Source organism: Berghia stephanieae, chromosome 1 (assembly GCF_034508935.2).
Source record: "Berghia stephanieae isolate SIO BIC M18660-M18661 chromosome 1, UCSD_Bste_1.3, whole genome shotgun sequence".
NCBI lineage: Eukaryota > Metazoa > Mollusca > Gastropoda > Nudibranchia > Aeolidiidae > Berghia > Berghia stephanieae.
In genome coordinates, this window is record NC_088360.1 from 50143959 (window position 1) to 50171611 (window position 27653).

The window sequence follows — 27653 nt, forward strand, 5'->3', positions numbered from 1 at the left end:
TTCGGGATGGCAACTATCTTTGCGTGCATCTTTACTTTTGTAAGCTTTCCTTTTGCAAGGACGTCAGACATTGCCTATGCCAGCCATATCTCTGCCCTGGGGCCCAGATTCGTCACAATATCGGGATATATGACATCTATTCGTGTTTCTTTTCAATTCTTAACATTACTAATGGCTCCACCTACTTCTTGGGAACTGAACGGGGATGCCCAGTCCGACTCTTCGTCTGCAGCTTACGAATCCCAAATTGCACGGTATTCCTTGCGGACCGCGCTCTAAAAACTGATTCGGAACCCGATTGCTACTGGGTTTTTTTTTATATTCTTTGTAATTGTGTCTACCTCACTCCGGTAATGCCTTCTCAAAGTTCTGTTCGCGATCCAATTTCTTTTTCAGTCGCCAAGTGAGTCGGCTAGAGTGTGTAAAATCAAGACTTTGCACGATCTCCTGCCACCTATGTTTTCTTCCTTCTGCCAGAGACTAAAGTAATATATCGGCTATTCACTGGGACTGGGACTGGGTCTACCGGTACTCCTTGTACAGCTTTTCCGACTCTTTGCAGAGCTTACTCTATGTTACACTTTTGTGTTGAGAACATGACTGTTAAGCTTAAATGCTGGCTAACACACTTCGCAGCGTTTGTGTATGTTGAACCCATGACCGCAAGAAGTTGGGGGAGCGGCTCAAGATAGACATAGAGTTTGAAACCACTGTTTTGGAGTGGTTGATATCTCATACACTTGAGCCGCTCTCTCCCCGGCCTGGCGGAATTGTCGTACCGGTAAAGTCGCGGGTTCGAGCCCCCATCGCAGCCGCGAAATGTTTATTCTCTATTAATTTTCTTCTGGCACTTTGGGTAAGTCTAGTGACGGTCAACCGTAATTTCACCTTTGCCCCATGCTATGCCTCAAAACATCCCCATCAACGTCATGGCGGTGATCCATTAGGAATGATTTGAACAAGGCATTGTTGACTGAAACACCGTATATACTCAACATTTCGCTATTGTCATGAGTCAAAATTATAACAATGAAACTGTGCCTAGCGTGGTCTAGGCTGCTCGCTTTATACTATGGATAGAAACAGATATACAAATGTCACTACAAAACTCTATGGCTCCACTGGTGGTCGGTCTATTGAGCGAAGTTGCTTTGTGCCGCCACAAATAGGCTTCCTAAGTCTTGACGTAATCCTGCGCAGCAACGCATGGCAACAAACCGGCTGGCTCTAAACAGTCGAGAAAAATGGCTGACACGAACTCTATTTCCATCACCGCCCTTATGAAATACTTCTCCAATGAGCATAAAAGTGTGTCGAGAGGTCAAAACCATCATAAGTCAGGTCATGTTTTGACTTTCTCGTACTCGGATGGCATGATGTTCGGCAAAGTTCAAGCCAGCACGAAGAATAAAGAGTATTCTGTGAAGGTAAGTCGTTTCGTCTTCTCACTCTCAAATCTCACATCCCCGTAAAACTACTGTTGGACAATAATCAGTTTACTTTGAGTTTAGGCAGATTTAGTTTATCCAATGGAAAGATTTTACTGTTAACGTTCGATTTTAGTTAGTTAGAGAGAGAGAGAGAGAGAGAGAGAGAGAGAGAGAGAGAGAGAGAGAGAGAGAGAGAGAGAGAGAGAGAGAGAGAGAATCATTGAGTCTTTGAGGTCTTGCTTCGCTAATTTTCTTTGCTATTGACTATAGTCTAGATACTACATACTATTTAGTATCGTATTGTAACCTTTATTATAATGCTCATATATGAGCATCACAATCACCAATCACGCCAGACATTTTATCATACTTCATGTGGTAGGCATAGGGGCAGCGTGGATCAGCAGTACGAAAAGGTACCGAGTTCGTTCACCCGCCGCTGCGCTGCACCGCGGTTATTCCAGTCTTCCCTGGGAATAGACCCTAGAGATAAATTTCCTCTATGGGATGAATAAAGGGAATCTTATTTATTTATTTAGACCAGTGTTAGTCACGGTAAACTAAACTTCCTATTGGGTTAAGGTGTAATGTAAATGTTGCAGCTTGAAACTCGAAGAAATCAATAACATTGTGAAATTGAATGTGAACTTCAATTTAATATACGAAAACAGATAAAATGGACGTTTCGGTTTCCCCTTTATCAACAAAGCAAGATGAATGAAAGAACCACTTAATTTTTTTAAATTGAGCTTTTATATAGCGTAATATCCACTTAATGTGCTCAAAGTGCTTTACAAGGGGTCCCTGGCCAACAGCATCATTTAACATGTAAGACGGGACATGATGCCTGTTAGGCGATATTACAATTTTTTCGGACAGAGACAACGCTGTTAACGGCCAGGTATTCATTTGACACCTGAGTACGGTGAGAGATTGTGAGTAAAGAGCCTTCTCCAAGGACTCAACTATGCGCCGAGCGAGACCCAAACCCAGGATCTTCTGATCTGAAAGCGAGTGTCATACCACACGACCATAACAGACGTTTTATTAGTTTGTTTGTTTTTTGCCTATTGAGCATGGTCGCAGCTCTAAATTTGAATCTTTTATTCTTTTACTTCCACAGATCTATCTTGATGATGCCTTGGGTTGATTCAGTCCAAAACTAATTTGTCATATTTTATTTAACAATGTTAATGACATTGAACATACGTTGATACAGCAATGCCATAATTTGTCATGTTTATCATGTAAAATCATGTATGGGTGACCTACAAAACCATTATTTTGAATGGTGATTTGATGATGATGAACAAAATATGTGTGTTGTACAAAAAAATGGCAAAGCTAACAAAATGCAGTCTCCTTAATAAGAGGAGACTGGAGATTGACAAGTGCTGCAACTAATTGAAAAATAATATCAGATGTTTCTCTTAACATGGTTGGAATATATGAGAGGATGTTAACATTTTTAGTCTTTCATTAGCCCTCTGAACATGAAGCAATTTCTTTTGTTAATAAAATCTCATTTTCAGTAAATTTATTATGTAAAAAGGGAGGGATATTTACAGTTACTCCTTGAGGTAAAATATCTTGAATCAGGAAGCCTTTATCTGCTAAAATTAAATCTCCAGGGCTTAAAATTAAAAGTTTTAGTAATCCACAATTTGGTACAATGACCTTATCCGAGACAGACCCTGGATAAAGTTTAGAAACAGAATTTATCACACCATTTGGACTCACACCAACAAGAGCTTTAACAGAATTCATGGACCTAAAAGAAGAATAAGTTAACCGTTGGTTATCCATTTCTTTAGGAATAGCAATTTGGTCATCTGTACAATCATTGATCATTCTGCAATTTGGAAATCTTAAAAATGATGATGGAGCTGATAGTTTATTTTTTATGTCTAGAAGGGCATGTAACCTTCATAACATTTTCAAAGAGAAGCTTATGGCTTATGTAAAACATTAATAAAAGTTTGTATAATATTTGTTATAGTACTTTCACTAACGCTAAACAATTGTGAAATATGAAGGTTAGTGTAGTTCTGTCTAAGTTTCATAAGTGTAATGAAAATTTGGTCTTTTAATGCAACTGTCTCTTCCTGAACTTCCCACCCACTATAATAAATAAGGTTACCTCTAAAGCACTCAACATATTGAACAATAACATTAAATATTTTAAAAGAATGTACACCTTTCTCCATTCGAAGAACTTTTTCTGTAAGGCTTGAAACAGTGTAAGTGCGTTGAATCTAACTAAGTTGGGTTTTTTTAAGCTAGCTATTTCCTTATTTTTGTCTGTAATTTCTTGTTCTTGAATTAAATTTGTTGTTCTATTTAAAATATCCTCACTTGTTCTACAATCTGTTTTTTTAAAAGATGGAATCCTGTAATGATGGTGACGAGAGTTGAGATGATGATGAGGGAGAAGATAATGAGAATGGTGATGAGGAGGAAAATAATGATGATGAGGAATCTGGTTTTTTTTTAAGGTGGGACTTTGTGATGATGATGAAGAGAGTTGAGCTGATGATGATGATGATGATGATGATGATGATGATGATGATGTTGATGGTGGTGGTGGTGGTGGTGGTGGTGGTGGTGGTGGACTTCTTGATGTTGGTGCCAATTGAGATGGGGTGGGAATTCCTTGTGGCACTTTTCTTTTCTTTCTTTCTGGCTCTGATGGAAACAATTTATTTTTATTTCTGTCAAACAATTCAGGGAGGTTGGCTTTGTCACCATCTCTGAAGTGACAAGAACACACTCTTGATGATGATATTGGATCTTTTGTCCTTTCTCCTGAAAAGAAAAGATTTTTAAAAAACCCAATAATTCTGTTGGGCATATTGGGTATATTATTTGATAAGTAGGCTACTTTGTTTTAGACTATCTTGTTTGACACCAGCTCAATGCATGATAAATCAAAGGTGTGCAAGAGTCTAGGTTACTGGTGGGTCTCTCGCCTGTCTTTTATGAAATCGCACATTCAGCAAAATGTCGCACTTCCTCATTACTTCTTTTGATGATTTTGACTAGGTATATAATAATATGAATTCTTAAATTTACACAGTTAAAGTTGATCTTGGGGTTGAGTGTGGCAAGACTGGCGTTTTCTCTTTATTTCAGTCAGTACTGTACTGGACAGTGCGGTGATGGAAACTTTGGAGTGTCAACAATCGGGCACAGGTAAAGGAGAGAGGTCCCTGTCGCCATCTTGCTTTGTTCACACAGAGTTGCCACCTCGGCTGTCGGGGAGGGGAGGCATGGCAGAGAATCAGAGAAACTTTCCAAAAAAGAGGAAAGTATGTGTGTTTGTGTGTGTGTGTGTGTGAGAGAGAGAGAGAGAGAGAGAGAGAGAGAGAGAGAGAAATATCTGCGTGAGGGAGGGGGGAGGGGGGAGAGGTTCCGTTATTTTATTTATTTATTTTCATTTTGCCATAAAGGTATCGAGTTTAAAGTAAGATTTTAACAAATAATTTCTTCTCTTTCTTCTATTTTTCTCCTTTAAAAAAAATTATCACTTATCAGTAGAACTGAACTCTCATTCTGTTTATCTATCAGCCTTAACATCAAAACGTGTAGATTGAGATATCATTTTTGCTTCAACTTTAATAAAAACCTAGTTTGGAATGTATTTTTATTTTATAATTTCGTGCAATTGTACACTTTAATCATAAAATATAGGTCTACGTAAGCTTGAACTAGACCTAGATCTGGACTACGAACTATCAAATGTTCGACGAGGAGTGCGTGATTACCTAACACTTTTTCTTCAATTTTTTGTCTGCCTCTCATTTGGAAATCTGTAAAACTTGCAGGAGTGACTCTCTGACTGGTGCAGACAATCTGGTACAAAACACTGGACCATATTTAAGATAAAAATTGTTTTTTTGAGCGATTTTCCAATTATTCCTTTCCCGGACCAAGCACGGATTTTTTGTTTAGAGCCAGCCGATTCGTTGCTAGGCGGACGTGACGTCAGACTGTGGAATCCCATTTAGTCGATACTGCTTTTCATGATAACTTTTAGCACATGTTACTTCTCGTTAACACTCGCGCATCTCTCCTGTCTTACTAGCCGTGATAAGTACCTACTTTACGAAGGTTTTGGGCGACAAAACAGACGGCTCTCTTTTTCTTGTTGCTGACGCGAGGCGAGATGACGTGCGACAATGACGTTAGGGTGTGGTTTGGGAGCTCCCAATGAGCGAAAAAAATCAAAAGGCCGCCCTATTATTTTATATAAAAAACTGTTTTCTTCTGTTTTAAAACTACGGTTAAACACCTCCCCCCACAAACAACTGATACTCTTTACTGCTAAAATGATTAGGTCAAGCGGGTAAATTTAGTTTTGAACACCTTAAGTTCTGACTTGGGAGAAATCAATATATCAGTTTTATCATTGGAAGAACAGGTTTGTTGTAATCAAATCATACGGATGAAGAAAATTACAATAAGTATAGATTTTATTGATATTCGTTTTGCTTAGAGTCGTTCCTTCCCTTACCAACCATTTCCCCGACCGACCAAATAGAGGGGTTTTGTTTTGTTTCGTCTTTAATTGAATCACTTAAGTTGAAATAACCCAATTACATCATCTACGAAGATTGCTTCCACCACTACAAACTGTCAAAATAGCAAATTGTAGCGAAAACTCACTCAAATTGACAACTTTTGTTCAGGTAAGATCAAAGTTTCTGTTGTCTTACGGGTTGCACTTCGCCCGACTGACAAATAAGCCGATTGTAAATCTTCTAACCGCAGAAATACATTGAGTGGCTTAAAACTGCCCCCTAGGATCTCATCATCATCCATCGTGGTTTGTGCTCATGAGCACGTTGCCGGTCAGCTGTCTCCACGAATCACAATCCTCTGCGGTGTGCATGAAATCTGTGTTGCTTTTAAAATTACATTTGGCCATTCTCAGGTTATATAAATAAGTCATTTTTTTGTCTTCCTCTGGCTCTCTTTCCTTCCATCATCCCAGCTGTTACCAACTTTTCTATTCCGTCTCTTCTCCACACATGTCACAGAAACCGTAACTGCCTCTTTCTGATGGTGTCGATCAATATTCTTCCTTTTCTCACCTTCTCCAACACTTCCTCGTTCGTCTGTCCATGATAGCCTCAACATTCTTCTATACACCCACATCTCAAATGCCTCTAACCTCCTCGTACATTCTTTGTCAAGCGTCCACGTTTCACAATCGTATAAAATGTTACTTATAACATATGTTTATACTACTTTCATTTTGGTCTTCAACTTCAGGTTGTTGTTTGACACAACTGGTCGCATTTTATGGAACGCGTTTTTTGCTATTGCTATTCTTTGTTTTATATATTCTATGTCACGTGCGTCATGGGTGATGATAGTGCCTAAATATTTAAATTTCTTTACTTGTTTGATGGTTTCTCCTTTGCTTGACAAGTGGAAGATTGTGTTGTTGTCATTCTTTGAGACTACCATGCATTCGGTTTTTTTTAACATTTAGTTTCAGGCCCATCTCTTCACTTTTGCACACCAGTATATCTAAACATTTCTGCACGTGTTCTGGAGAGTAGGCCAACAGAGTACCATCGTCTGCATATCTTATGCTATTCATATTCTGCCCTCCAACGACGATGCCTTTCATATCTTCAATTTCTTTGAATATTATTTCACTACATATGTTAAAAAGGTCCGGTGATAAGACGCAAGCTTGTCTTGCTCCCTTCTCGATGTTAAAGAACTCCGATGTTTCATTATCCAGTTTGACACACGCTGTTTGATTCCAATATAAGTTTTTCACAAGTCGAAGGTCTTTACTGTCTACACCGATCTTTTCTAAGTTTTTGAATATCGTTTTGTGCTGTACTGAATCAAAAGCTTTGGAATAATCAATGAAGCATAGAAAAGTGATTTTTTTCTTTTTCGATGGACCGTTGCATTATTGTTTTCAATGTAAAGATTGCATTTACCGTACCCTTTTCTTTAAGAAAACCAAACTGCTCGCCACTTATCTCTGGAGAGATCTTGCTCCTCATTCTTTTCATAAGTATTCTTAATATAATTTTTGTGGCCTGGCTCATTATGCTGATTGTTCTTTGTTGATCACATTCAATAGTTCCTTGTGTTTTTTTTTGGTATGGTAATGAATATCGATTGTCTCAAAACATTAGGCAATTCACCCTTTTCGTATATGACATTAAACGCTTTTGTCAGAATGTTTATTTCCAGATCGTCGAGGGCGTCAATCAATTCTATTGAGAAACTATATTGGCCAACCGATTTCCCCCTTTTCATGTCCTTGCAAGCAGCTTCTACTTCTTCTCGCAAAATCTGGGGACTCGTGTTCACAGTAGAGATTTCTTTATCGAAGCACATCCCTCTTTTTGTCATCCGCGTAAAGATGTTTTATGTATACTGCCCAGCGTTCCAAAATTTCGTTGTCGATAAGTATAGTACCGTTTGCGTCTTTAACGCATTTTCTTGCCATGGCTGGTCGTTTTCTATTTAGATCCTGTATTGACTGGTAGAATTGTATGGTGTTAGATTGTTTTAGTCTTTCAATTCTGTGACAGTCGTGTTCAATATAATCTTCCTTTGCTCTATTACACTCAAGTTTTATAATCTTACTAGCTTCTTTATATTAATTGGTGCTGCGTTCTAGTTTTCGTCTTTCATTCATCAGTTTCAAGATCTTGTCATCCATCCACTTTTGTTTTGGTTCGTGTTTTTTCACAGATGGAATAGTTTCTCTTGCAGATTCTGTGATGCAGTTCGATACTTGATTCCAGTACTCATCTATGTTTATATCTGAGGTCAAGTTTTCCCTTTTTTCTTTCACGCATTCTTTGTAATCATTATTTTATTTGATCGTTAATTCTCAATAGATCTAATTGCAGTTTTGGTTCCACTTTCTTTTTCTTTATTTGTTTAAGTTTTATTTTTAGCGTGGCCTTGACAGGTCGGTGGTCATTATTACAATCTGCGCTTCGAATAGTTGTTGCGTTGCGTACGATATTTCTGAATCGATGTTGGACCAGAATAAATTCTATCAGATTTTTATAAAGGCCGCCTGGGCTTATCCATGTCTCTCGTGGTTTTTAAACCATGTATTGACAATAGTAAGGTTTTCCAATCTGCACCAGTCGGCAAGTCTTTCCCCTCTATCGTTTTTGTTACCTCGTCCGTGGGGTCCAACAATATTTTCAATTCTCTCGTTACCAACCTTTGCATTGGAATCACCAATTATTAAACTAATTTCATCAGATTTAACTTGTTTTAATGCCTGCTCCATATCTTGATAGAATGTCTCAATTGTGTTTTCGTCACTGTCTGATGTTGGGACGTATATTTGAATAATATTAACATTAAACGGGTTTCCTTTCAAATTTACAAAAATAAGTCTTTCTGAGATTGCAACATAATCTAAATAGCACTTTGATGCTGATTTGACTAAAATAAATTCAACTCCTTTCTCATGATGTTTTCCACCTGCATAATAAAATACAAAATCATCTTCTTTAACTAGTCCTTCTCCTTTCCACTTTATTTCTGAGATTCCAAGGACGTTAATTGGGAACTTTTTCATTTCTTGAATAACGTTTTCAAATTTTCTTAAGTGGTTTAATGTACGTATATTCCACGTGGCCAATGTCATTGTTTCATTTCGCACCAGTTTGAAACGTTCAACGTGTTCGGGACAGCTGATGTCCTGGGAAAGTTTGTTAGTGACGGTGGTTTTCTGTTGCCTTCCGTCATTGTTATTGGTAGAATTTAAATTATTGCATTTTAATTTGACTGAGTTGTTTTTGATGTTTTCTTTGGCTTCTCTTTGTTTTTGTTTCCTTCCACCTTTATTTCTTCTATTTGTTATTTTTCTGTATGTGTGAATAATTCAAAAGATCTCAAAAGGTTCACTATTTCTAAATTCGGTGTATTATTAATTGTGTGTCGTATTGTACGTAGGTGTCGGGGTAAATAGTTATAACAATAATTAGGTGTTGTCGTTTTCGATGTTCATCGTCGACCGTTGTAATAAGATTAAAATACGAGTAGCTCACTGTTTTTTCCCTTAAAATCGAAAAACGTAAACAAAAATGGTCTTAATAGATGATAAAATCCTTGCAAAAATTTACAAAACTTAAAAATATTGCTAAATTAATTGTTTAAAATCCGCGATTTCCGTCAAAAGCAGCACAAAGTCATACGAAATCCTCTGAATATGAAATAAAATTCGTCCTATATAGAAATAACACTTAAAACAGCCGTAAATAAAATGCTATAATTTTAAGAGCTCTGTGAAAAGCAGACTTCCTGCGTTGAACACATTACAGTAATTTAGGCATTACTATTGTCAAATCGATGTTGATTCTCCACAAAATTGCATATAAAAATTTACCAATAATGACTTACTTTTGATGATGACGTTTCCTATTCACAATGCGAAGCAACGAGTTTTGATTGAAATCACTTTTTGGAAATTGGTTTAGAAATGGCGTTTAGATTACTAGTAAACCAACAATTATAATGTTATTTTGTCATTCTTTTTCCAACAATTGTGTGAAATTGTATAAAATTACATAATGTCATTGGATCAAATGAGGTTGTCAATTCCAAGGTATATACTCTGCCTCTAGAACACAGTTAGATTTACTCAAGCCTATTTAGATTTCGAGATTACCACATGATTTCCCCAAAACGAGGATGATTCTATTTGAGTTGATATAAAAATGATTGCACTTTTCTCTTTGTATGTTCAATATGATAAAATATAATATACTTAATTTGGAGTTAAATCTAAGATTAAGGGAAAAATACGCAATTGAATTATTCAATAATTAAAGCCTGAGAGGTGGATGCATCTCACCTCTGAGGCGAATTCATCGAGATCCGAAAAACTGAAGAATTTTGAAAAGCCCCTAAGTATACCGTTCTACTACATCTACAGATTCCTGTGTGTTTTTCAAAGTATTTATGTTAAGTATATTTTAATATAAGCAGTGGAAAGGATTTTATGTTTGAAAATATAATGTAGAGAAGCAGTATAATATGTTTGATAACATTATCCCTTATGAAAATAAAGTATTTTATTTTCTTAATTCTTAAGTACAACCGCGGTAGGTGGGTTCTTACAATAAAGACTTTGGACACCATGGACTCCCTTCATTACAAACAATTGAGACGAGTTATTGGGCACATTGGCCTGATAAAATCAGTTATGAGGATGTATATGACATGCAGAGTCAACCAGTCAGTACGCGAATAAAGAAACAACACTTCCAACAACATTGAATTAAGGTCTCAAAAAATATCAAATATAGAAACAACAACCGATGAACTGATTTCAACAAAACAAAGAAACATGCAATTGCCTCAGCACCTTAACACACATGATGACATTCAAAAGTTAAGAACACTTGCACTTGGACAGAGATTTACGAAATCAAATTACTAACTGGATACTATAAACCGACTGACACACTCGAAGCGAAACACACATTCACGGCAAGCGTCCATAGAGACAGCGCAACAATATTATTCATTATTTTATTCGTTCAATTCTTTTCAAATGCATGTCGTTGTTAACGCATCGTTTAAGTAAAAAACATTAACTTTAGGGCTGATATCGTATGGATATGTTACGTATGGAAATGTGCAACACTTCATCAAAGACTTATGTTGAAACAAATTTTGGGAGAATTCCTCAATTGGTACGGAGATCCGGGTCTAAATTAACATAGGATAGCGATGGTCCAAACATTTATTATCACATCAACGTATTATGTCAAATAACATACATAACTCGAGATATGATAAGCACTTGTTTCATGGAGTTTTAACAGCCACACACGATCACAAACACACACATACACACACACAAACATACATTTTATACTCTCTCTCTCTCTCTCTCTCTCTCTCTCTCTCTCTCCATCCCTAATGGATCACCGCCTTGACGTTAATGGGGCTCCTTGAGGCATTTCATGGCGCAAAAATGTAATTCCGGTTGACCATCCCGGATGTCTAGCCGATACGCGGGTACCATGAACGACCTGCCCAGATATGTGACGAATGGTAATCCAACCCGGTGCCCGAATGGCTTCGCGAAGTCCCAAGTTTGAAAGATTTTGCTAAGACGAGGGTCATTTAAATCGATCCATACTTGAAGGACGAGTTTTCTGGCCAAATTTTTAAACATGTGTTTTTCTAGAGCAAGGCAGTATTATGTTCCCGTCTAACCAAATACTGCTCCGTTGTATCGTCAGGATCGCCGGCACGCTTAAGTAAGCGATCAACTTTGACTGGGATATGCGATATCATGGTCAGCGACCAGACGCATATTATAATATTGTCCCTCAAAGTCAAGAGCCAGGGCATGACAAAAAAGAGCTTTTATCAAATCTACTGGCCGTCTATAGCGTTGGCATTATCCTAGTATAGATACTGTGCGTCTGGCTAAGAAACTCACAACATTGGCATCCGGAAATATAACGGACCAACACACATAACACTGTGTAACCTAAACGTTTATAGTCTGGTTAATACAGTATTGTGAGATTTACTCATAAACATGAATGGCAAAATACAATAACAAAGACCAGACTGTCCGCAACTTCGTTCTATCTATAGGAGTCCCATCCTTATTCAGGCGCACAATCTTCTCGAATCTAGATTCCAGGCTATACGGTGGTCCAACTTGAGGACACTTGGAGGCTCCAAGCAAGAGTTATCGTATACGCTAAAGACCCGTCGATAGTAAGCGTCATAGTGAGCGTTACGGACTGCAATAGAGTGAACAAAATTCCATGGAGACGGTGTACTTTTCTATTAATTGAAGTCTTGCATTGTTACAAATATAACGTTTAATAAAACCGTTTGATTTTTCTCTTTCTTTTCCTTTCCAGATTAAAAAAAATTGCAAACCACATCACAGCACAATGCTTTGCTCTCCAATCCATCTCAACATTGACATGGTCATTTGGTACAATCCTTTCTTCTTCAACGTAATGGCAGAGAGTTACCGGAACTATACCAATGGAAACGTTGACACTTATGACTGCGGAATGACGAGCGCCCCCTGTGAAAGCAATCTGACACGGGGGCTTGTATTCTCCGAGCACTCGTTTGTTTACTGGTTTGATCTTTTCGTTATTTATGTGGGTCTTACAGTTGTTTCTCTGATCGGTATAATCGGCAATGTCATCAACATCATAATCATCTCAACAAGCAGCATCGCCAATGACAGCACAAACAACTTATACCTGTGGTTGTCGGTTTCTGATCTTGTCGCTGCATTAAACTGTGGAGCATTGTAAGTTAAAACCTAAATACAAAGCATAATTGCCATTGTTTCACAGAGGACAGCTAGATCTTTTTTATATTATTTTATATATTATTATTATATTATTATTATTATTATTATTATATTATATATTATTATTATTTATTATTATTATTATTATTATTATTATATTATTATTATTATTATTATTATTATTATTATTATTATTATTATTATTATTATTATATTATTATTATTATTATTATTATTATTATTATTTATTATTATATTATTATTATTATTATTATTATTATATTATTATTATTATTATTATTATTTATTATTATTATTATTATTATTATTATTATTATTATTATTATTATTATTAATATTAGACAAATCCATGCCCCACGGCGTCCCGATAGCTCAGTTGGTAGAGCACTGGCTTCACAACCAAAGGTACCGAGATCGGTCCCGGGTGCAATCAATATATTTTTCAACCCCCCCCCCCTTCCCCCGTCCACCCAGCAGTGATTTGGTAGCTGGGTCTGTTTGATCTGGTGGAAACTACTTTGCGTTAGACTATCGTCCTATCCGAAGGATTGCAAGCAATTGCTATTGTCCGTTTCATATTATAGAAACCGGGAAAAACTCCGATTCCATGGGTCTCATGGCTCTGAAGGGACTACCATGCCACACCACAGTTTAATTCTTGCTGTTTTTGTACAGATGTTTCTTTATTTGGAACGTACAAGTTCAGTTTCAGCTCCCAGGCTTGGCATTGTAAAGGAATTTTACACTTTGTAGCATTCATCTGGGAATCGTTGAAAGTTGGGAAACTCGATTTGTTTTTAAGATATTTATGAATTTGAAATTCCCGTTTTAAAAAATTAGGTAGAATTTGTCATGATATATTTCGGTTGTATGTATGTATCCATATGTGTGTGTCTGCGTGTGTGTGTGTGTGTGTGTGTGATTGTGTGTGTGTGTGGGTGTGTGTGTGTGCGTTGTATGTGTGTGCTTGTACAATGTGTACGTGTGTGTTTGAAAAGTCAGTACAACAACGGAGAAAAGAGAAAGATAATCTAGGGCCCTTTAAGTAGTTTTCATATCTAGACTGTTCTAAATAACATAATATGACGCATTTGATGACCCAATCAGTTGGGAAGTTAAGAGCTTGGTAAATGTTTTCATCTGGTCAAAGTGGAAGACACAATACCTGTCCAAATTCTTTGGCTTAACCATTTAACTGACTTAATGTGGAAAATCTCGTATTTAAACATTTATTTGGCCAGAAAACTATTCCTTCAAATATCGATTGATTTAAACGACTTTTATCTTGGCAAAAACTATTTTTTTATATGAGGCAAACAGTCAGCATAATACCATGCCACATGTTTTGTGTGAATAAGCATTTTCTTTTATTTGGGATGAAGGAGCGAGAGACATGTGTGACCAATTGTCTCAAAATGATATTATATCGGGTTGAACCTGATACTTAAAGTGAATTTTAAACTTAAACTTTTACGATCTGACTTAAAATATATTTAAAAATTGAGATGCGTAAGTTTTGTCTTTTAGATTAAAATTCGTCATATTAACAGATTGAAGGAAATAGTCACATATTTAGATGAAACATGTACCTGAATTTGGGAACAAATTGTGTAGTTATAATATTTGCACTTCTAGATTCCCAATTTACGTATGGCTCTAAGGGTTGGACCATGATTTGGAGAGGAGAACACTGCAGTACCGTCATATAGATAGAATGCGCTTGGCAAGGAGTTCACAACATTGCCATCCGGAAGTATAACGGACCACACACAACTGTGTAACCATGAACGTTTATAGTCAGGTTAATACAGTTTAGTGAGAACAACTCACAAACGCGGATGGCAAAAACAATAACAAAGACCCCATTGACGTCAACTGCATACTATCTATAAGAAACTAATGTTCTATCAATTCTCAACATACCAGTCTTTAAAGTTTGCCATTTTCAACAAAGATCGGTTGTTTGTCTCTCGGTTGATATTATGAGATACTGCTGATATCCCATATAACATGGCGCCCATCATGATCGTGGATGTTCAATATTTTATTTTTTGAGAGCTTGGCATGTGTATGGTTAAGTCACACTCTTTCAAAAATAAACAGTCAACATCCACGACCTGCCTTCACTGTGCGTAGGTCTGTGCATCGGTCAAACGGCATAGCAATTCATGAACCCCAAACCCTATGAGATAACAAGAAGTGACGTGAGTAGGAAAGTGCCAAAAGACAACAGAGAATAAAAACTTCGCGGTGGGATGGGGGCTCGAACCCGCGACCTTACTAGGCCATGGCCGGAGTCTTTTGCTGAGAGGGAAAAGTAAAAGTATATTGCTAGTTTTAGGATGTGTTCGTATTTCCTTGTAGAACGTCTAAATCATCTCTCTGTTATGAGCTGATAATTATATTTTTTGTTTTGAACATAATATCTTGTGAATATTTGAGTCCCTTCCTTTTAGTGAGATCATGTGGGATCATGTGCCGGTATCTGGATGAGACCTTTCGGTGATATCAAACTAAGTGCATTTTTAAGTGCTGTAGGATTTCCCGATTTGAACCAATTTCCCTTTGTCTTAGATTTTCTCGTCTGCCTCTAGATTCTTTTTTTTTTTTCTTATTTTATTATGTGGTCTTGTGGTATGACACTCGGAAGGTCCTGGGTTCGAGCCTCGCGCGGCGCAAAGTTGAGTCCGTGGAAAAGACTCAAATTCTATCACCTTACTCAGGTGTAAATTGATTACCTGGCCATTAACAGCGTTGCCTCTGTCGGAAAAAAAATGAAATATCGCTTATTAGGCATCATGTCTTTTATTACATAGTATGTGTTGTTGTTGGCCAGCAGGGGCGGTTGCTGGCTGTTTATTTAAGGCGGCATGGACCAAAAACATTATCTCACTGTACTCAGGTGTAAAATGAGTAGGTACCTGACCAGAAGCAGTGTTGATTATGTTGGAGGAAAATGTTATCTCGCCCAACAGGCATCATGTCTCGTCTTCATGTTGCTTTTGGCTTAGGAGCCCTTTTTAAGTGTCTTGAGCTCACTTAGCGGAAATTGCTCAATATCAATGTTCTAGTGGGTTTATTTTTTTAGAATGTGTGTATATTGTGTGTAAAATAAAATGGGGGGGGGGGGGGTCATGTGTGGTTTGAATTTTGAAGAGATATATATAAGTGGCATTTACGACGGGCATATATTATGTAAAAGAGGTCCATTTGTCGATTTACCTCTACAGAAAAAATTGTAAAACATCCGATCATTGAAGTCTATGGATCCTTTCATTGTTGTTTCGGTATGGATTGCGATACACGTCTGTTCATTGAGATTTGTGAATATCATTTTTGTTAAAAGAACAACATGACAACAGCAATTAGACTGCCATATAAATTTCTTCCTTCGAATATCAACTGTGGTAACAGTCATTAATAGAAGGAATAGAAAATCCAAACTCAATGCATTTCTTATCTACTCCAAAGACAATAACATAACTAATAACTACAAATTGAACTGCTGTGTGTGTCGGGATAATGGACTGGGAATCTTATTTATAGCATCATGGGGCTCTACTCGGTGAATGATTTGTGTAATATTCTTATTGATGATTAACATCCATTTGAGGAAAACGAATAGCATAAGATCTATATTTATTGTCATTTTCTTCATCCGTATGGTTTGATTACAACAATCCTGTTCTTTCAATGATAAAATTGATATGGTTTTGATTTCTCCCAAGTCAGGCCTCAAGGTGTGCAAAATTAAATTTGCCGGCCTGACCTAGTTATTTTAGCAGTCAAGAGTATTAGTTGTTTCTGGTGGGAAGTGGATAGCCGTGGTTTTAAACAGAAGAAAACAGTCTTTTATATAAAATGCTTGGACGGCCTGTTGACTTTTTGGCTCATGGTAGCCCCCATACCCCACCCTCAGCTCATTGTCGCACGTTAATCTCGCCTCGCGTGGGGCCACAAGAAAAAGAGAGTCGTCCGTGATGACGCACAACCTTCGTACAGTAGTTACAGGTACCGATCATGGCAAGTAAGACAGGAGAGAGTGTGAACGAAAATCAGCATAGGCAAAAATTGAGACAGAAAGCAGTATCTGCTAAATTTGAAAATTATAGGGCGGCACAAAACAACTTTGCTCAATAGACCGACCGCCAGTGTTGGCCAGAGACCCCTTGTAAAGCGCTTTGAACACGTTTGGTGGATATTGCACTATACAAGAGCTCAATTCATTATTATTATTATTATTATTATTATTATTATTATTATTATTATTATTATTTTATTATTATTATTATTATTATTATATTATTATTATATTATTATTATTATTATTATTATTATATTATTATTATTATTATTATTATTATTATTATTATTATTATATCATCATCTCATTCATCATATCATCATCATCATATTCATCATCATATCATTATATTATTATTATTATTATTATTATTATTATTATTATTATTATTATTATTATTATATATTATATTATATATTATTATTATTATTATTATTATTATTATTTATTATATTATATATTATCATTATATATATATTATTATTATTATTATTTATTATTATTATTATTTATTATTATTATTATTATTATTATTATTTATTATTATTATTATTATAATATTATTATTATTATTATTATTATTATTATTATTATTATTATTATTATTATTATTATTATTATTATTATTATTATTATTATTATTATTATTATTATTATTATTACTATATTATTTTATTATTATATATTATTATATTATTATTATTATTATTATTATTTATTATTATTATCATTACTATTATTATTTATTATTTATTATATTATTATTATTATTATTATTATTATTATTATTATTATTATTATTATTATTATTATTATTATTATTTATTATTATTATTATTATTTATTATTATTATTATTATTACCATTATTATTATTATTATTATTATTATTATCATTATTATTTGTCTATTTATTTATTTATTTGTTTATTTATGTATATATCTATTTATTTACTTTCTTGGTTACTTTGATGGGTGATTACATAGGTACATTGCCCAGATGCATTTGGTGATCGTTCGTTGTCCTTAGATGTGTCTATGAATGATGCTGTCGTACAAAAGGGGACCCGAGCAGCACTTTTCTGGTATATAGACATTTTTATTGATTTCGTCATGCATAAAACGTTCATGAAAACGTAGGAATACGTACTTGTTGAGGTAACAAATTATGTACTTCACAAGTCCAGCAATTTTTTTCAAATATTCATCTTTTCAGCCGATGCAAAGATATTTGCCACATTTTTATGAAGTGTGCATTTAATTTCATTAAGACTTGAGCTTTTATATAGCGCAATATCCACTAAAGTGATCTAAGCGCTTTACATGTGGTCCCTAGCCGACAACAACACTTTATATGTATGACAAAAGATTACGCCTAATAGGCAGTATTTCATTTTTTCCCGACAGAGACAACGCTCTTAACGGTCAACTACTATGATACACCTGGCTGGGTGCATTGAGAGAATGTGAGTAAAGGCCTTTTTCAAGGACTCAAATATGCGCCGCTCTGAGCAGGTCTCAAACCCAGGACCGAAGGCGAGTGTCATAACACAAGACCATATATAGCCGCACATTTTAGATTAGACATATTAATCCACTTGATTCAGTGTGATTGAGTACCCAGACATTAAGCAAATATTATATGTCTACTATAGAGCAGTAAAGTTAGGTGCCCCAAACGTAAACAAAGGTCGAGAAGCACGTGGCAAACCACATGTTCCTGTCTTGACAGCTCACGTTCCAATGTAAATAATAGAAAAAAATAACCTTTAAAATTTGGCTGTTAGGTGGCAAAAGAAACACATATTCATAAATACTCGATCATGCATCAAATAATGTCTAGATATGGATATTTTATGGAACAAAAGGTAAAATTTTCTAAAATTTATCAAAAGTTACAGTCTATCTATTTTTAGACCAGAGCAAATTATTGCGCTGGTGTGAACAAAACGAGAATTATTCGGAGCCTGATTTTCATAATAATTTAGCCTTATATTATTATTTCTGCAACTGTTAGATTTTATGTAAACATATTTTCAATACTGAAAGTGTATTGCCTACAACTCAAACTACAAAATTGGGAGACCTATATTGTGCGTAAATTATTCCGGTCCCTAACGGAAATCACTAGCAACTTGTTATTGTTTACGTTTGGGGCACCTAACTTTACTGCTCTATTATCAACAGGGTGAATTGACAAAATGACGATTCTTGTTTGTGGCCTGCTGGGCGAGTATGTAATAAAGAGATGAAGCATCGTGAACATATTAAGGGAAGTAAAACCGATGAAAAGCTTTACAAATTATGCATATTTTTAAAAACTCAAGATCTATACGAGCTTTGACCCTACTAGTTTATCATTCATCCTTTATATTCTTTGTGGAACACAGGGCTTCAACAGTACATCTCCACCGTATTATGTTCTTTGTCTTCTTGATCACCTTTCCCCAAGACATTCCAGCCAACTTCATCTCTTCCTCACAAGACTTTCTCCATGTTTTCTTTGACCTCCCAACCTTCATTTTTCCAATCTACAGCTTGTCTCGTAATGGTTGTTGTTGGTTTTCTGAAAGTGTGACCATTCCATTTAACATTTTTTTGTTGAGGTTTATTTGAGAATTTCCTCTTGTCCAGCTTTAAACCACGTCGTTATTACTGATTTTCTCAGGCCATCTAATATCGTGTATGTTTCAAAGACGTCTGTTTGTGAAGGTTTTAATTTTTTTACAAAGAGTATTAGTCACTCTCCATGTTTCTAAGTTATTAAGGACTGCTTTTACGTTAATGCTGTATATTCTGATTTGATTTTTTTTTCAGTGATAGATTTGATTTCTATATAGGTCTGAGGGTGATAAATTGCACGCCGTGCTTCTCCTATTCTAGCCTCTACGTCTTCATCTGTTCCTCCAGATGTTGAAACAATGCTACCCAGATAAAAAATTGTCTAAGTCCTTCAGATTGTTTCCATTTACTGAGATGGGAGTTGCGTTGTTGCTTAGTAGGCTCGTCACTACTTATTGAGCTGTTGTTGTTTGTTTTGTTTTTTTGTTTTTTTTTTTAATTTTATTCTTCAACCAGTCTGTGCTGCTTCCTTCTCAAGACTGTCCGCTTTTTAAAATTGTAAATCTGATGGGATTATGACAATAAACAAAAACCATCGGCAAAATCAAGATCCTCTAGATATTGAGTAAAGTTCCATTTTATTCCAGTCGTTTTGTTTCTCACAGTTCGGCGCATTATCCAATCAATTACTGTTAAAAACAGTATTGGCGAAAGAAGAAACCATTGCCTCACTCCAAGTTTAATCTCATGATAACCAGAAAGTTGTCCATTATGGATTACTTGGCAGCTTGCTTGGTCATATAGTTGTTTAATAAGATTTATATAAGTTTTCCGGTATGCCGTAATGATATAGTATTTTCCAAATAACCTCCCTATCAATGCTGTTGAATGTCTTTTCAAAGCAAATAAAACTAATATAAAGTTTTGATTGGCACCCAAGAGACTGTTCTATTATAATCCGGAGCTTTGCTATATGGTTGGCACATGTTCTGTCTTTTCTGAATCCAGCTTGTTTAGGGGCGAAGTTTCCTAACATGTGCATTTTTCAGCCATTCCAATATCACTTGAGTGAAAACTTTACTAGGATTTAAAAGGAACATAATGACTCGCCAGTTCTTACAGTCTCCCTTTTTTGGGAACTTAAAATCATATCCTTTCCTCCAGTCTGAAGGTATTTGGCTTTGACTCCATGTTGTCAATAAAAGAGCGTGCAACATGTCCACTGTGGTGTTTAAATTCTTTTTGAGGGCCTCTGGGGGCACACAATCTGGTCCTGGAGCTTTTCCATTTTTCATTCCCTTTAATGCTTTGTAAATTTCTATTCTGGATGAGGGTGGGGGCGGTGTGCTGTATTAACATCTAAACTTGTTTTGGCTGGAGTTGTGTCAGGTGGAGCCCGATTAAGGAATTCTCTGAAATGTTCCATCCATCGATTTCTCTGTTCTATTCCTGTTGTCAGCTGTTGGCCATTTCTATCCTTTACAGTCCTTGCTTGTGTCATTTTCCTACCTGAAAGAGTTTTGGTGATATTGTATAATGTTTCAAAGACTCTATTGCCATCTGCTTCTACTGCGTTAGTAGCTAAGTCATTGAAGTGTGTCCTTTTGTCTTTTCTTGCACTTCTACTGACTTTTTTTACACTGATTTATTCATTTTTAATATCTTTCTTTTTCTTCGTTATTCTGACTGATTTATTTCCAGTTAAAGCGCTTTCCTTTCATCAACAGTTTATACTCTATTATAATTCAACTGCAGTTCATAGTTTCTGTCTTATAGTTTGAATGTATGCAAGATCATCACTTCTTTCATGAAGATGCACCATTCGATTACAATCATTATTTTTGAGACTTCTCTCCCTTGTGCGACCAATTACCTCAATCTGGTGTCATATAGGCTATGTGGTATGACACTCGCATTTTGATCGCAAGGTCCTGAGCTCGAGTCCCGCTCTGAGCAACGCATAGTTGAGTTCTTAGAACAGGCTCTATACTCACATTCTCTCACCTTCCATAGGTGCAAAATGATTGCCTGACCGTTAACAGCGTTGTCTCTGTCGAAAATAAAATGTAATATCGCCTAACACGTGTCATGTCTTGCCCTACATGTTAAGTGATGCTGTTGTCTAGGGACCCCTTGTAAAACGCTTTTAGTACGTTTAGCTCTACATAAATGCTCTAGCACTCAAGTCTTGATGAGGCAAGCTAACCTGTTATAATAATTAAAATCTGATAATGAATATTAATAATACTGTGTCAGACATAAAAGAAAGATAAATGTATATAAAATTCACTCCTCCCTCAAAACATCAGCGGCCACCAGTGTCCGTTCCTAACTTTTAAACATCATTTTATTGAGAATAATGAACACTGACTCTTTAAAATATGGAGGAAAACTAAAACTTTAGTTTTCTGCTCATAATCGTATTCACATAAACAGCGGATGGTTCACACGGACATAACACCAATTTGAGACAAAAAGTCACATGTTAGATGTTTTCTTTCTACAGAGTTATTGTCTGTTACTTGTGCTACATCGACGACTCCATAGCTCTCAGCGTCTTCAACATGACGTTTCCGTATCTCTTTGGCAACATCAACAAAATCGGTTTGCTCAGCTTGGACTTGGTCACAGTCATCTCAATTCAGCGAGCGGTAGCCATAGTCTTCCCTTTTAAAATATCAACAATATTCACCAACAGAAATACCAACATTATTATAGCTGTGTTGATATTTTTAGCCATACTCGCAAATGTGCCTCTCTTTGCAGGGCAGCATCCACTGTTCATTTTCCATCCTTATTTTGATAAAATTTTATCCTTAGGACATTCATACACTTTTGACTATAGCATATTGATGAATTATCTCACAATCTCTTACTACACAAGAAGTGTCCTTGACCTAGTTATTATATTTTTCGCAGTATCACTGACAATATACAAATTACACCAGCAGGGGAAGAGTCGTTTGACATTAAAAGCCACACCACAGTCTCAAATTTCGACGGTCGTTGAGTCTTCTGACAACCCTAGATCGCAAGGGGCAACACAATCAGAACGGGAAAACAAAGTGATAAAAATGTCGATCTTCGTTTGTATCATTTCTTTTATTTGTTACTGTTTCAATATTCTTGTTTCGGTAATCTTGCAAATTTATGCCAACTATTTGTACAAAACTCCTGTTCCCATTGCAACAAATAATGTCGGTTTATTGCTTAGCGCTGTCAGCGCCTCATTTAACTTTTTCCTGTATTTGATAATGTCATCTCAGTTTAGGCAGAATTTCGCAAAACTGATAAGAGTGCAAAAGAAATGAGAGAACATAGTCTCAGATCTTATATAGTTTTTTGTTTTTTTCAAATAATTATTTTGTTACAACCGAACCAGTCAGCTTTTGGAATTGAAAGCATAATGTTGAAAAGTGGAAAGAAAAAACGGAAGGTAAAGAGACCTTGAGAATTTGGCTAGGACATAATCCATAGGGAGGTAACATTTGACACCCCTTTAGAATGAGATCAATAATCATTAAATAAAATAGTACGTATAGTAATGATCTAAAAATATTGAATACATACTGCAACTTAAAGTAGAAAAATAGGGTGAGATTATTTTTTGTTAATGATGTTGCCACTCAATAGAATCAAACCTCAGGTTCTCTCTTTTTTCAAAGAGACATGAATTATACTACAGACCAAAGTTAAGTGTATTGTTAGAAATGACTGTGTCCACCATCAACAGGGAATAAAATCATTCTGTTGTGCTTTTTTCAAATTCAATTAGAGACATTATGGCAGAGTGGTTCCCGCTGATGATTCACTGATGACTATGGCTCAGCATTTATGAAAATTGTTTCATAGTTACAATGCACTTCAATAGCTGACATGATCCCTTCCCCAGAAAATAAAATAATACCTGAAAGTGATAAATGTCTTTCTATCGCATACGTGGAGGTATGATATCACCCATGAAGTCTAAGTGGCACACAATTTTGACCAGAGAGTACCAATTGTTTGCTACCGCAAAGTACATTCCATCAGATCTAACATACGATTACTGCTAGTTGGCCGCGGGACAAGACAAAAGCCTTGACTGCAAACATGGCTGATGATATCAGTCTCTTTACTGGTGGGGCAAATTTTCTGCCATATGAGCTATTTCTAGTATTATTTAAAGATTCAATTGATGCAAAAATTAAATGAAATAAATACCTTTAAAAATAAATAAAATAAAGCGGAAATAAAAAACGAATTCGAAGCATACCTCCAATGTTTGTTTTTTAAATTATTATTTGTATAGTTTATATATAGCTTACCTTGAAACACCGCGTTATATCAATCATCCATTCCGAACTAATTCAATATATGGAGAAATAAAAACAAATAGAATAATAAAGGAAACAATACCATCTAAGATAAATCTGAATGTCACCAACTTATCTTTTAGAACAACGTTTATGTCAGAATACAAGGAGTGAGTCAAGGTCAAAAGAGTACACTTTTCAACATCCCATCAATCCCTAGAACGAAAGGCTTGAGGAAGATACCATTAAATTGATTTTTACCATTAAAGCAGAAAAAAAGTGTTTTAGCCCGTGAAATTATAAGCAATCCTGTGCCATGAAATCAGTGTAAAAATGAAAGTATCATGTGTGATATTTACATTTTGACATAAAACAAACCGACTATCTTTGTAGGATTTTCTCTAACAAATATCACAAAGGCATATTTATTTAGAGCAATTTGACAAACTCCTCAAAACTCAAGCAACTACTTGCATTTTCTATGTCTCTTTAGCAGCTTTGTAAAAAAATTGAATCTATAGTTATATAACATATAATAATTTCAACACATGGGTGTTTTACACTTCAGTCTTCAATCGGATCTCTGAATCAAACATTCTAAGACTAGGGACCAATTCCACAATCAGATTATTATAATGAGTGTGCTACAAGATGCCAGCCAATATCACAATTTGCCTAATAAGGATACAGTTTGCGACATAGGTGTCCAGATTGCTCAGTTAGTAGAGCACTCGCTTAAAGCGCAAAGGGACTGTCATGGTCTCAAGTGAGTAAAGAGCTACTCGACTATGCATAAAGATATATGTAGAATGAGGCCCCAGAATTTACTAGTTACTATAAATGAAAAACAATTAACGATTTGTTTACAATGAAATAAAAATAATGATGAAATTTAATTAAAAGAGATAAACAGTGATCGTGGCTGTTACAAATAGAGATATGAATATTTTACGTAACTTATGATAATATGTCAGGTTCATAAGTTTACGTTTCCAGGCAGTTGATGGGCTTGGATGATCTATTCCTCTGATAACAGGATCGGACTCGTAAAATTCCACTTCCAGGCAATTGGTAAGAGGTTATTGTGTAGTCCTTTGACAGCGGGCTTGGGTTTGATCCTTGAAGATTATACAATCAAAGTTAAAAGCTCCGGCGTCTTAATGGTGTAGATATAATATCTACAAAGTCCAAAAGATAAAAATCTTCCAGTATATATATAGGAATAGAGCGACTGGCCGTCCGGCATAGATTGTGGAGAGAAAGTGAGTGTCAAATGTTAGACCTATCAGCTTTTATAATAAGTGGCTACGTGACAGAATGTAGAACGAAAAGTATTCACTAATTAGAAATTAATTCGAGGGAAGGCTATAAAAGGAAAGACGATCTAATATTAGAAGGTAAAGTTTATCTAAGCCTACCGAAATATAACTGGAGTGAGATGAATTCAGTTCTTAATAAAATAAAATTTAATAAGATAATTGTGAACAACCTTTACTGTGACAGGGATCGTGATCGATCCTGTGTGCAGGGAGTGGTTAGCTGGGTCTGTTAGACCTGGCGGAAAGTACTTTGCTATAGACTAGCCTCTAATCCAAAAGGATTAAAAAGCAATTGCTATTGTCCGTTTCACGATATAGAAACCGGGATTAACTCTGGATCCATAGATCTAATGGCCTTGAAGGACTACCTTTTCCAACAAAGTGACATTATTTTATAATCCTTACCAGTCTATGACATGGTACATTGCAAAATACTTCAGTGACGATTGTGCACTTATTTTTATTACATTGCTCTCAGATAAGTGATTATTCGCTATTGGCATTTCAAGAAAACAAAGGTTAAAGAAGCAAAACGTGAAAAAGGTAACCGGACATAATATGTACTCCATAAAAATAACTCATCTAAATCAGCTTGACAAATTGTTATTGTGTAGTATATCACGCTTTCTATTTTATTTTGGTATATATAAAATACATTCTTTTCATTTATTTACTGGAATTGAAAGATTTTTTCTTAACGTTTAAACGGTGTCAAATAATCGTTTGTTTGTTATTTTATTATTATTATTTTTTTGTTTGTTTGTTTGTTTTTTCTTGAAATTAGAGCAAGCGCGTTAGTCCTTCTTGATTCAGTGAACTTCTGAGTTTTTATAAAAGATTATCTAACCATAACACAAAGATCGACTTTGCCCCTCGACCCATGTACTTAAATCTCAAGATATCCAAACCTCATGTGAGGTTGAACCATTATGTTTGAAACCAGTGACTATTGTGAATGTCTTTACCATCTTAATAAATGATATGATAGTATAAATTCTGGTCATTAAGCCGTGATATGGCTAACATCAATCGTACTGCGTATAAAGGCAATGGTTACATATTACGTTGAACATGATATATAATACATTATCATTTTAGCAGGCTTATTTTCTTGAGGATGCTGCAGCACCGCAGTACTTCAGAATAACTACGATGAAAAATGACCTCTCTAAGTTAATTAAATCTCACGAATGACAGTGATCATATTTCAATAATAAATAGATTGATTTACACACAGACTTGAAGATCTGACGATTTGCCCCATCATCTTTGACGTTGAGATCGGTTGACTTGGAAACCTCATCCAAGCCTTCACTTGACTTCATGGACATCTAATAGGCGAGTGGCACTATATGATATGGAAATATGATTCCATGTAGAGAAAATATTGTGACGCGCATCCGTGGAAATGCTCTATGAAAATATTAATGTTTATTCATTTTATTTGTTTCATGATTTCATTCCGGTAACCCTGGTCCATTAGGAAAGCATTGGAGTATTGATTTTGGAAAGTAATAAATTATGTTTATCATTTAGTCGGTTTACTTTTGTATTAAGGAATTTTACGGCACTTGAGGTCATCTCAGAGTTAGAAAAAAAGGAAAATTATAATAAAGTCACAAGATTTTGACATATTATCAAAGTTCAAAGAAAAAAGCAAGACAGGGGGGATGAGTCCAACAGATATCAGAAAGAGATCCAAATTCAACTGTTATCCCTGTAGCTATTTTCATATCACTTTCAAGTTAAAAACTGCCACTGCTACAGGATCTCTACAATTGACACACTCATATAATTAGGTTATATAAAAATGTAACCATTTAATGAAGAGATGATTTACAAGGAAAGAAGTCATTTCCACAAAAAGAAAACTATATTTGACTATTTCCCTCTCAGTAAATGGTTTTATTTGAGAACAAGGACACAAAGCTACAAGGAAAGATCAAGTGATTTAGGGCAATGGGAGAGATGGAATCGCTGTGGACCTGGTGAAAAATATACATATTATTTTTAAACAGTTTTACTTTTTGGTGCAAGGAGTTCTCTTTTTAGTGCATGGGCCAGTGGGCGAAACCCTCCCCCCCCCCCCCCCCCCCCCCCCTGGGGGAGTTTTCGCCACATGGTTTTTCTGAAACAGCAATATATCTTGAGTATTAATCCGGGTGTTACCGTTTTTTCAAGTGTCATTTACGAGAGTTACGGCCCTTGAAAGGTCATTGGGTGCAATTTTTTGTGAAATCGTTTTTGTGCATAAAATGGTTGTTTATCACCTTAAAATTGTTTCACATACAATCAATAATGGAATTTTATTGTAATTTCTCATTTTTTGCCTCATATCATAAAATATTTTACAAAGCCATATAGCGTTTTTAAATCTTTGATAGCCATTTTCTCTATAATTTGAAAAAAAAATCTATTACAGTGTACTTGTTTCCCTTCAGGATGAATAAACAAGAGGGATTTTGCACTAGCACAATTCAGGCATGCTTCAGGGACATATAACACAAATTAATCCGGGTGTTACAGTTTTTTCAAGTATCATTTACAGGAGTTATGGCCCTTGAAAGGTCATCGGGTGCAATTTTTCGTGAACTCATTTTTGTGCATAAAATGATTGTTTATCACCCTAAAATTGCTT

The 27653-nt window shown here is 35.6% G+C and overlaps 1 protein-coding gene and 1 long non-coding RNA gene across 2 annotated transcripts; both read left to right on the forward strand.

Annotated features, from left to right (window-relative positions):
* The first annotated feature begins 1192 nt into the window (after positions 1-1192).
* Positions 1193-2752, forward strand: LOC144976973 (uncharacterized). Its single transcript, XR_013646209.1, has 2 exons — positions 1193-1427; positions 2554-2752. It is a non-coding gene; the product is annotated as an uncharacterized LOC144976973 (long non-coding RNA).
* Positions 2753-9949: 7197 nt separating this feature from the next.
* Positions 9950-25686, forward strand: LOC144976982 (uncharacterized). The gene is made up of 3 exons (XM_078921638.1): positions 9950-10388; positions 12326-12732; positions 21908-25686. Exons 2-3 carry the CDS (start codon positions 12359-12361, stop codon positions 22710-22712), a joined length of 1179 nt encoding a protein of 392 aa, XP_078777764.1. The 5' UTR covers positions 9950-10388; positions 12326-12358; the 3' UTR covers positions 22713-25686.
* Positions 25687-27653: the final 1967 nt, after the last annotated feature.

Excerpts from the sequence above, each read along its gene's own strand:
- LOC144976982 (XM_078921638.1), top strand. The coding sequence starts at position 12,359 with ATGCTTTGCTCTCCAATCCATCTCAACATTGACATGGTCATTTGGTAC. Across the intron at positions 12,733-21,907 it reads GCATTAAACTGTGGAGCATT|AGTTATTGTCTGTTACTTGT; the intron begins GTAAGTTAAAAC and ends TTCTTTCTACAG.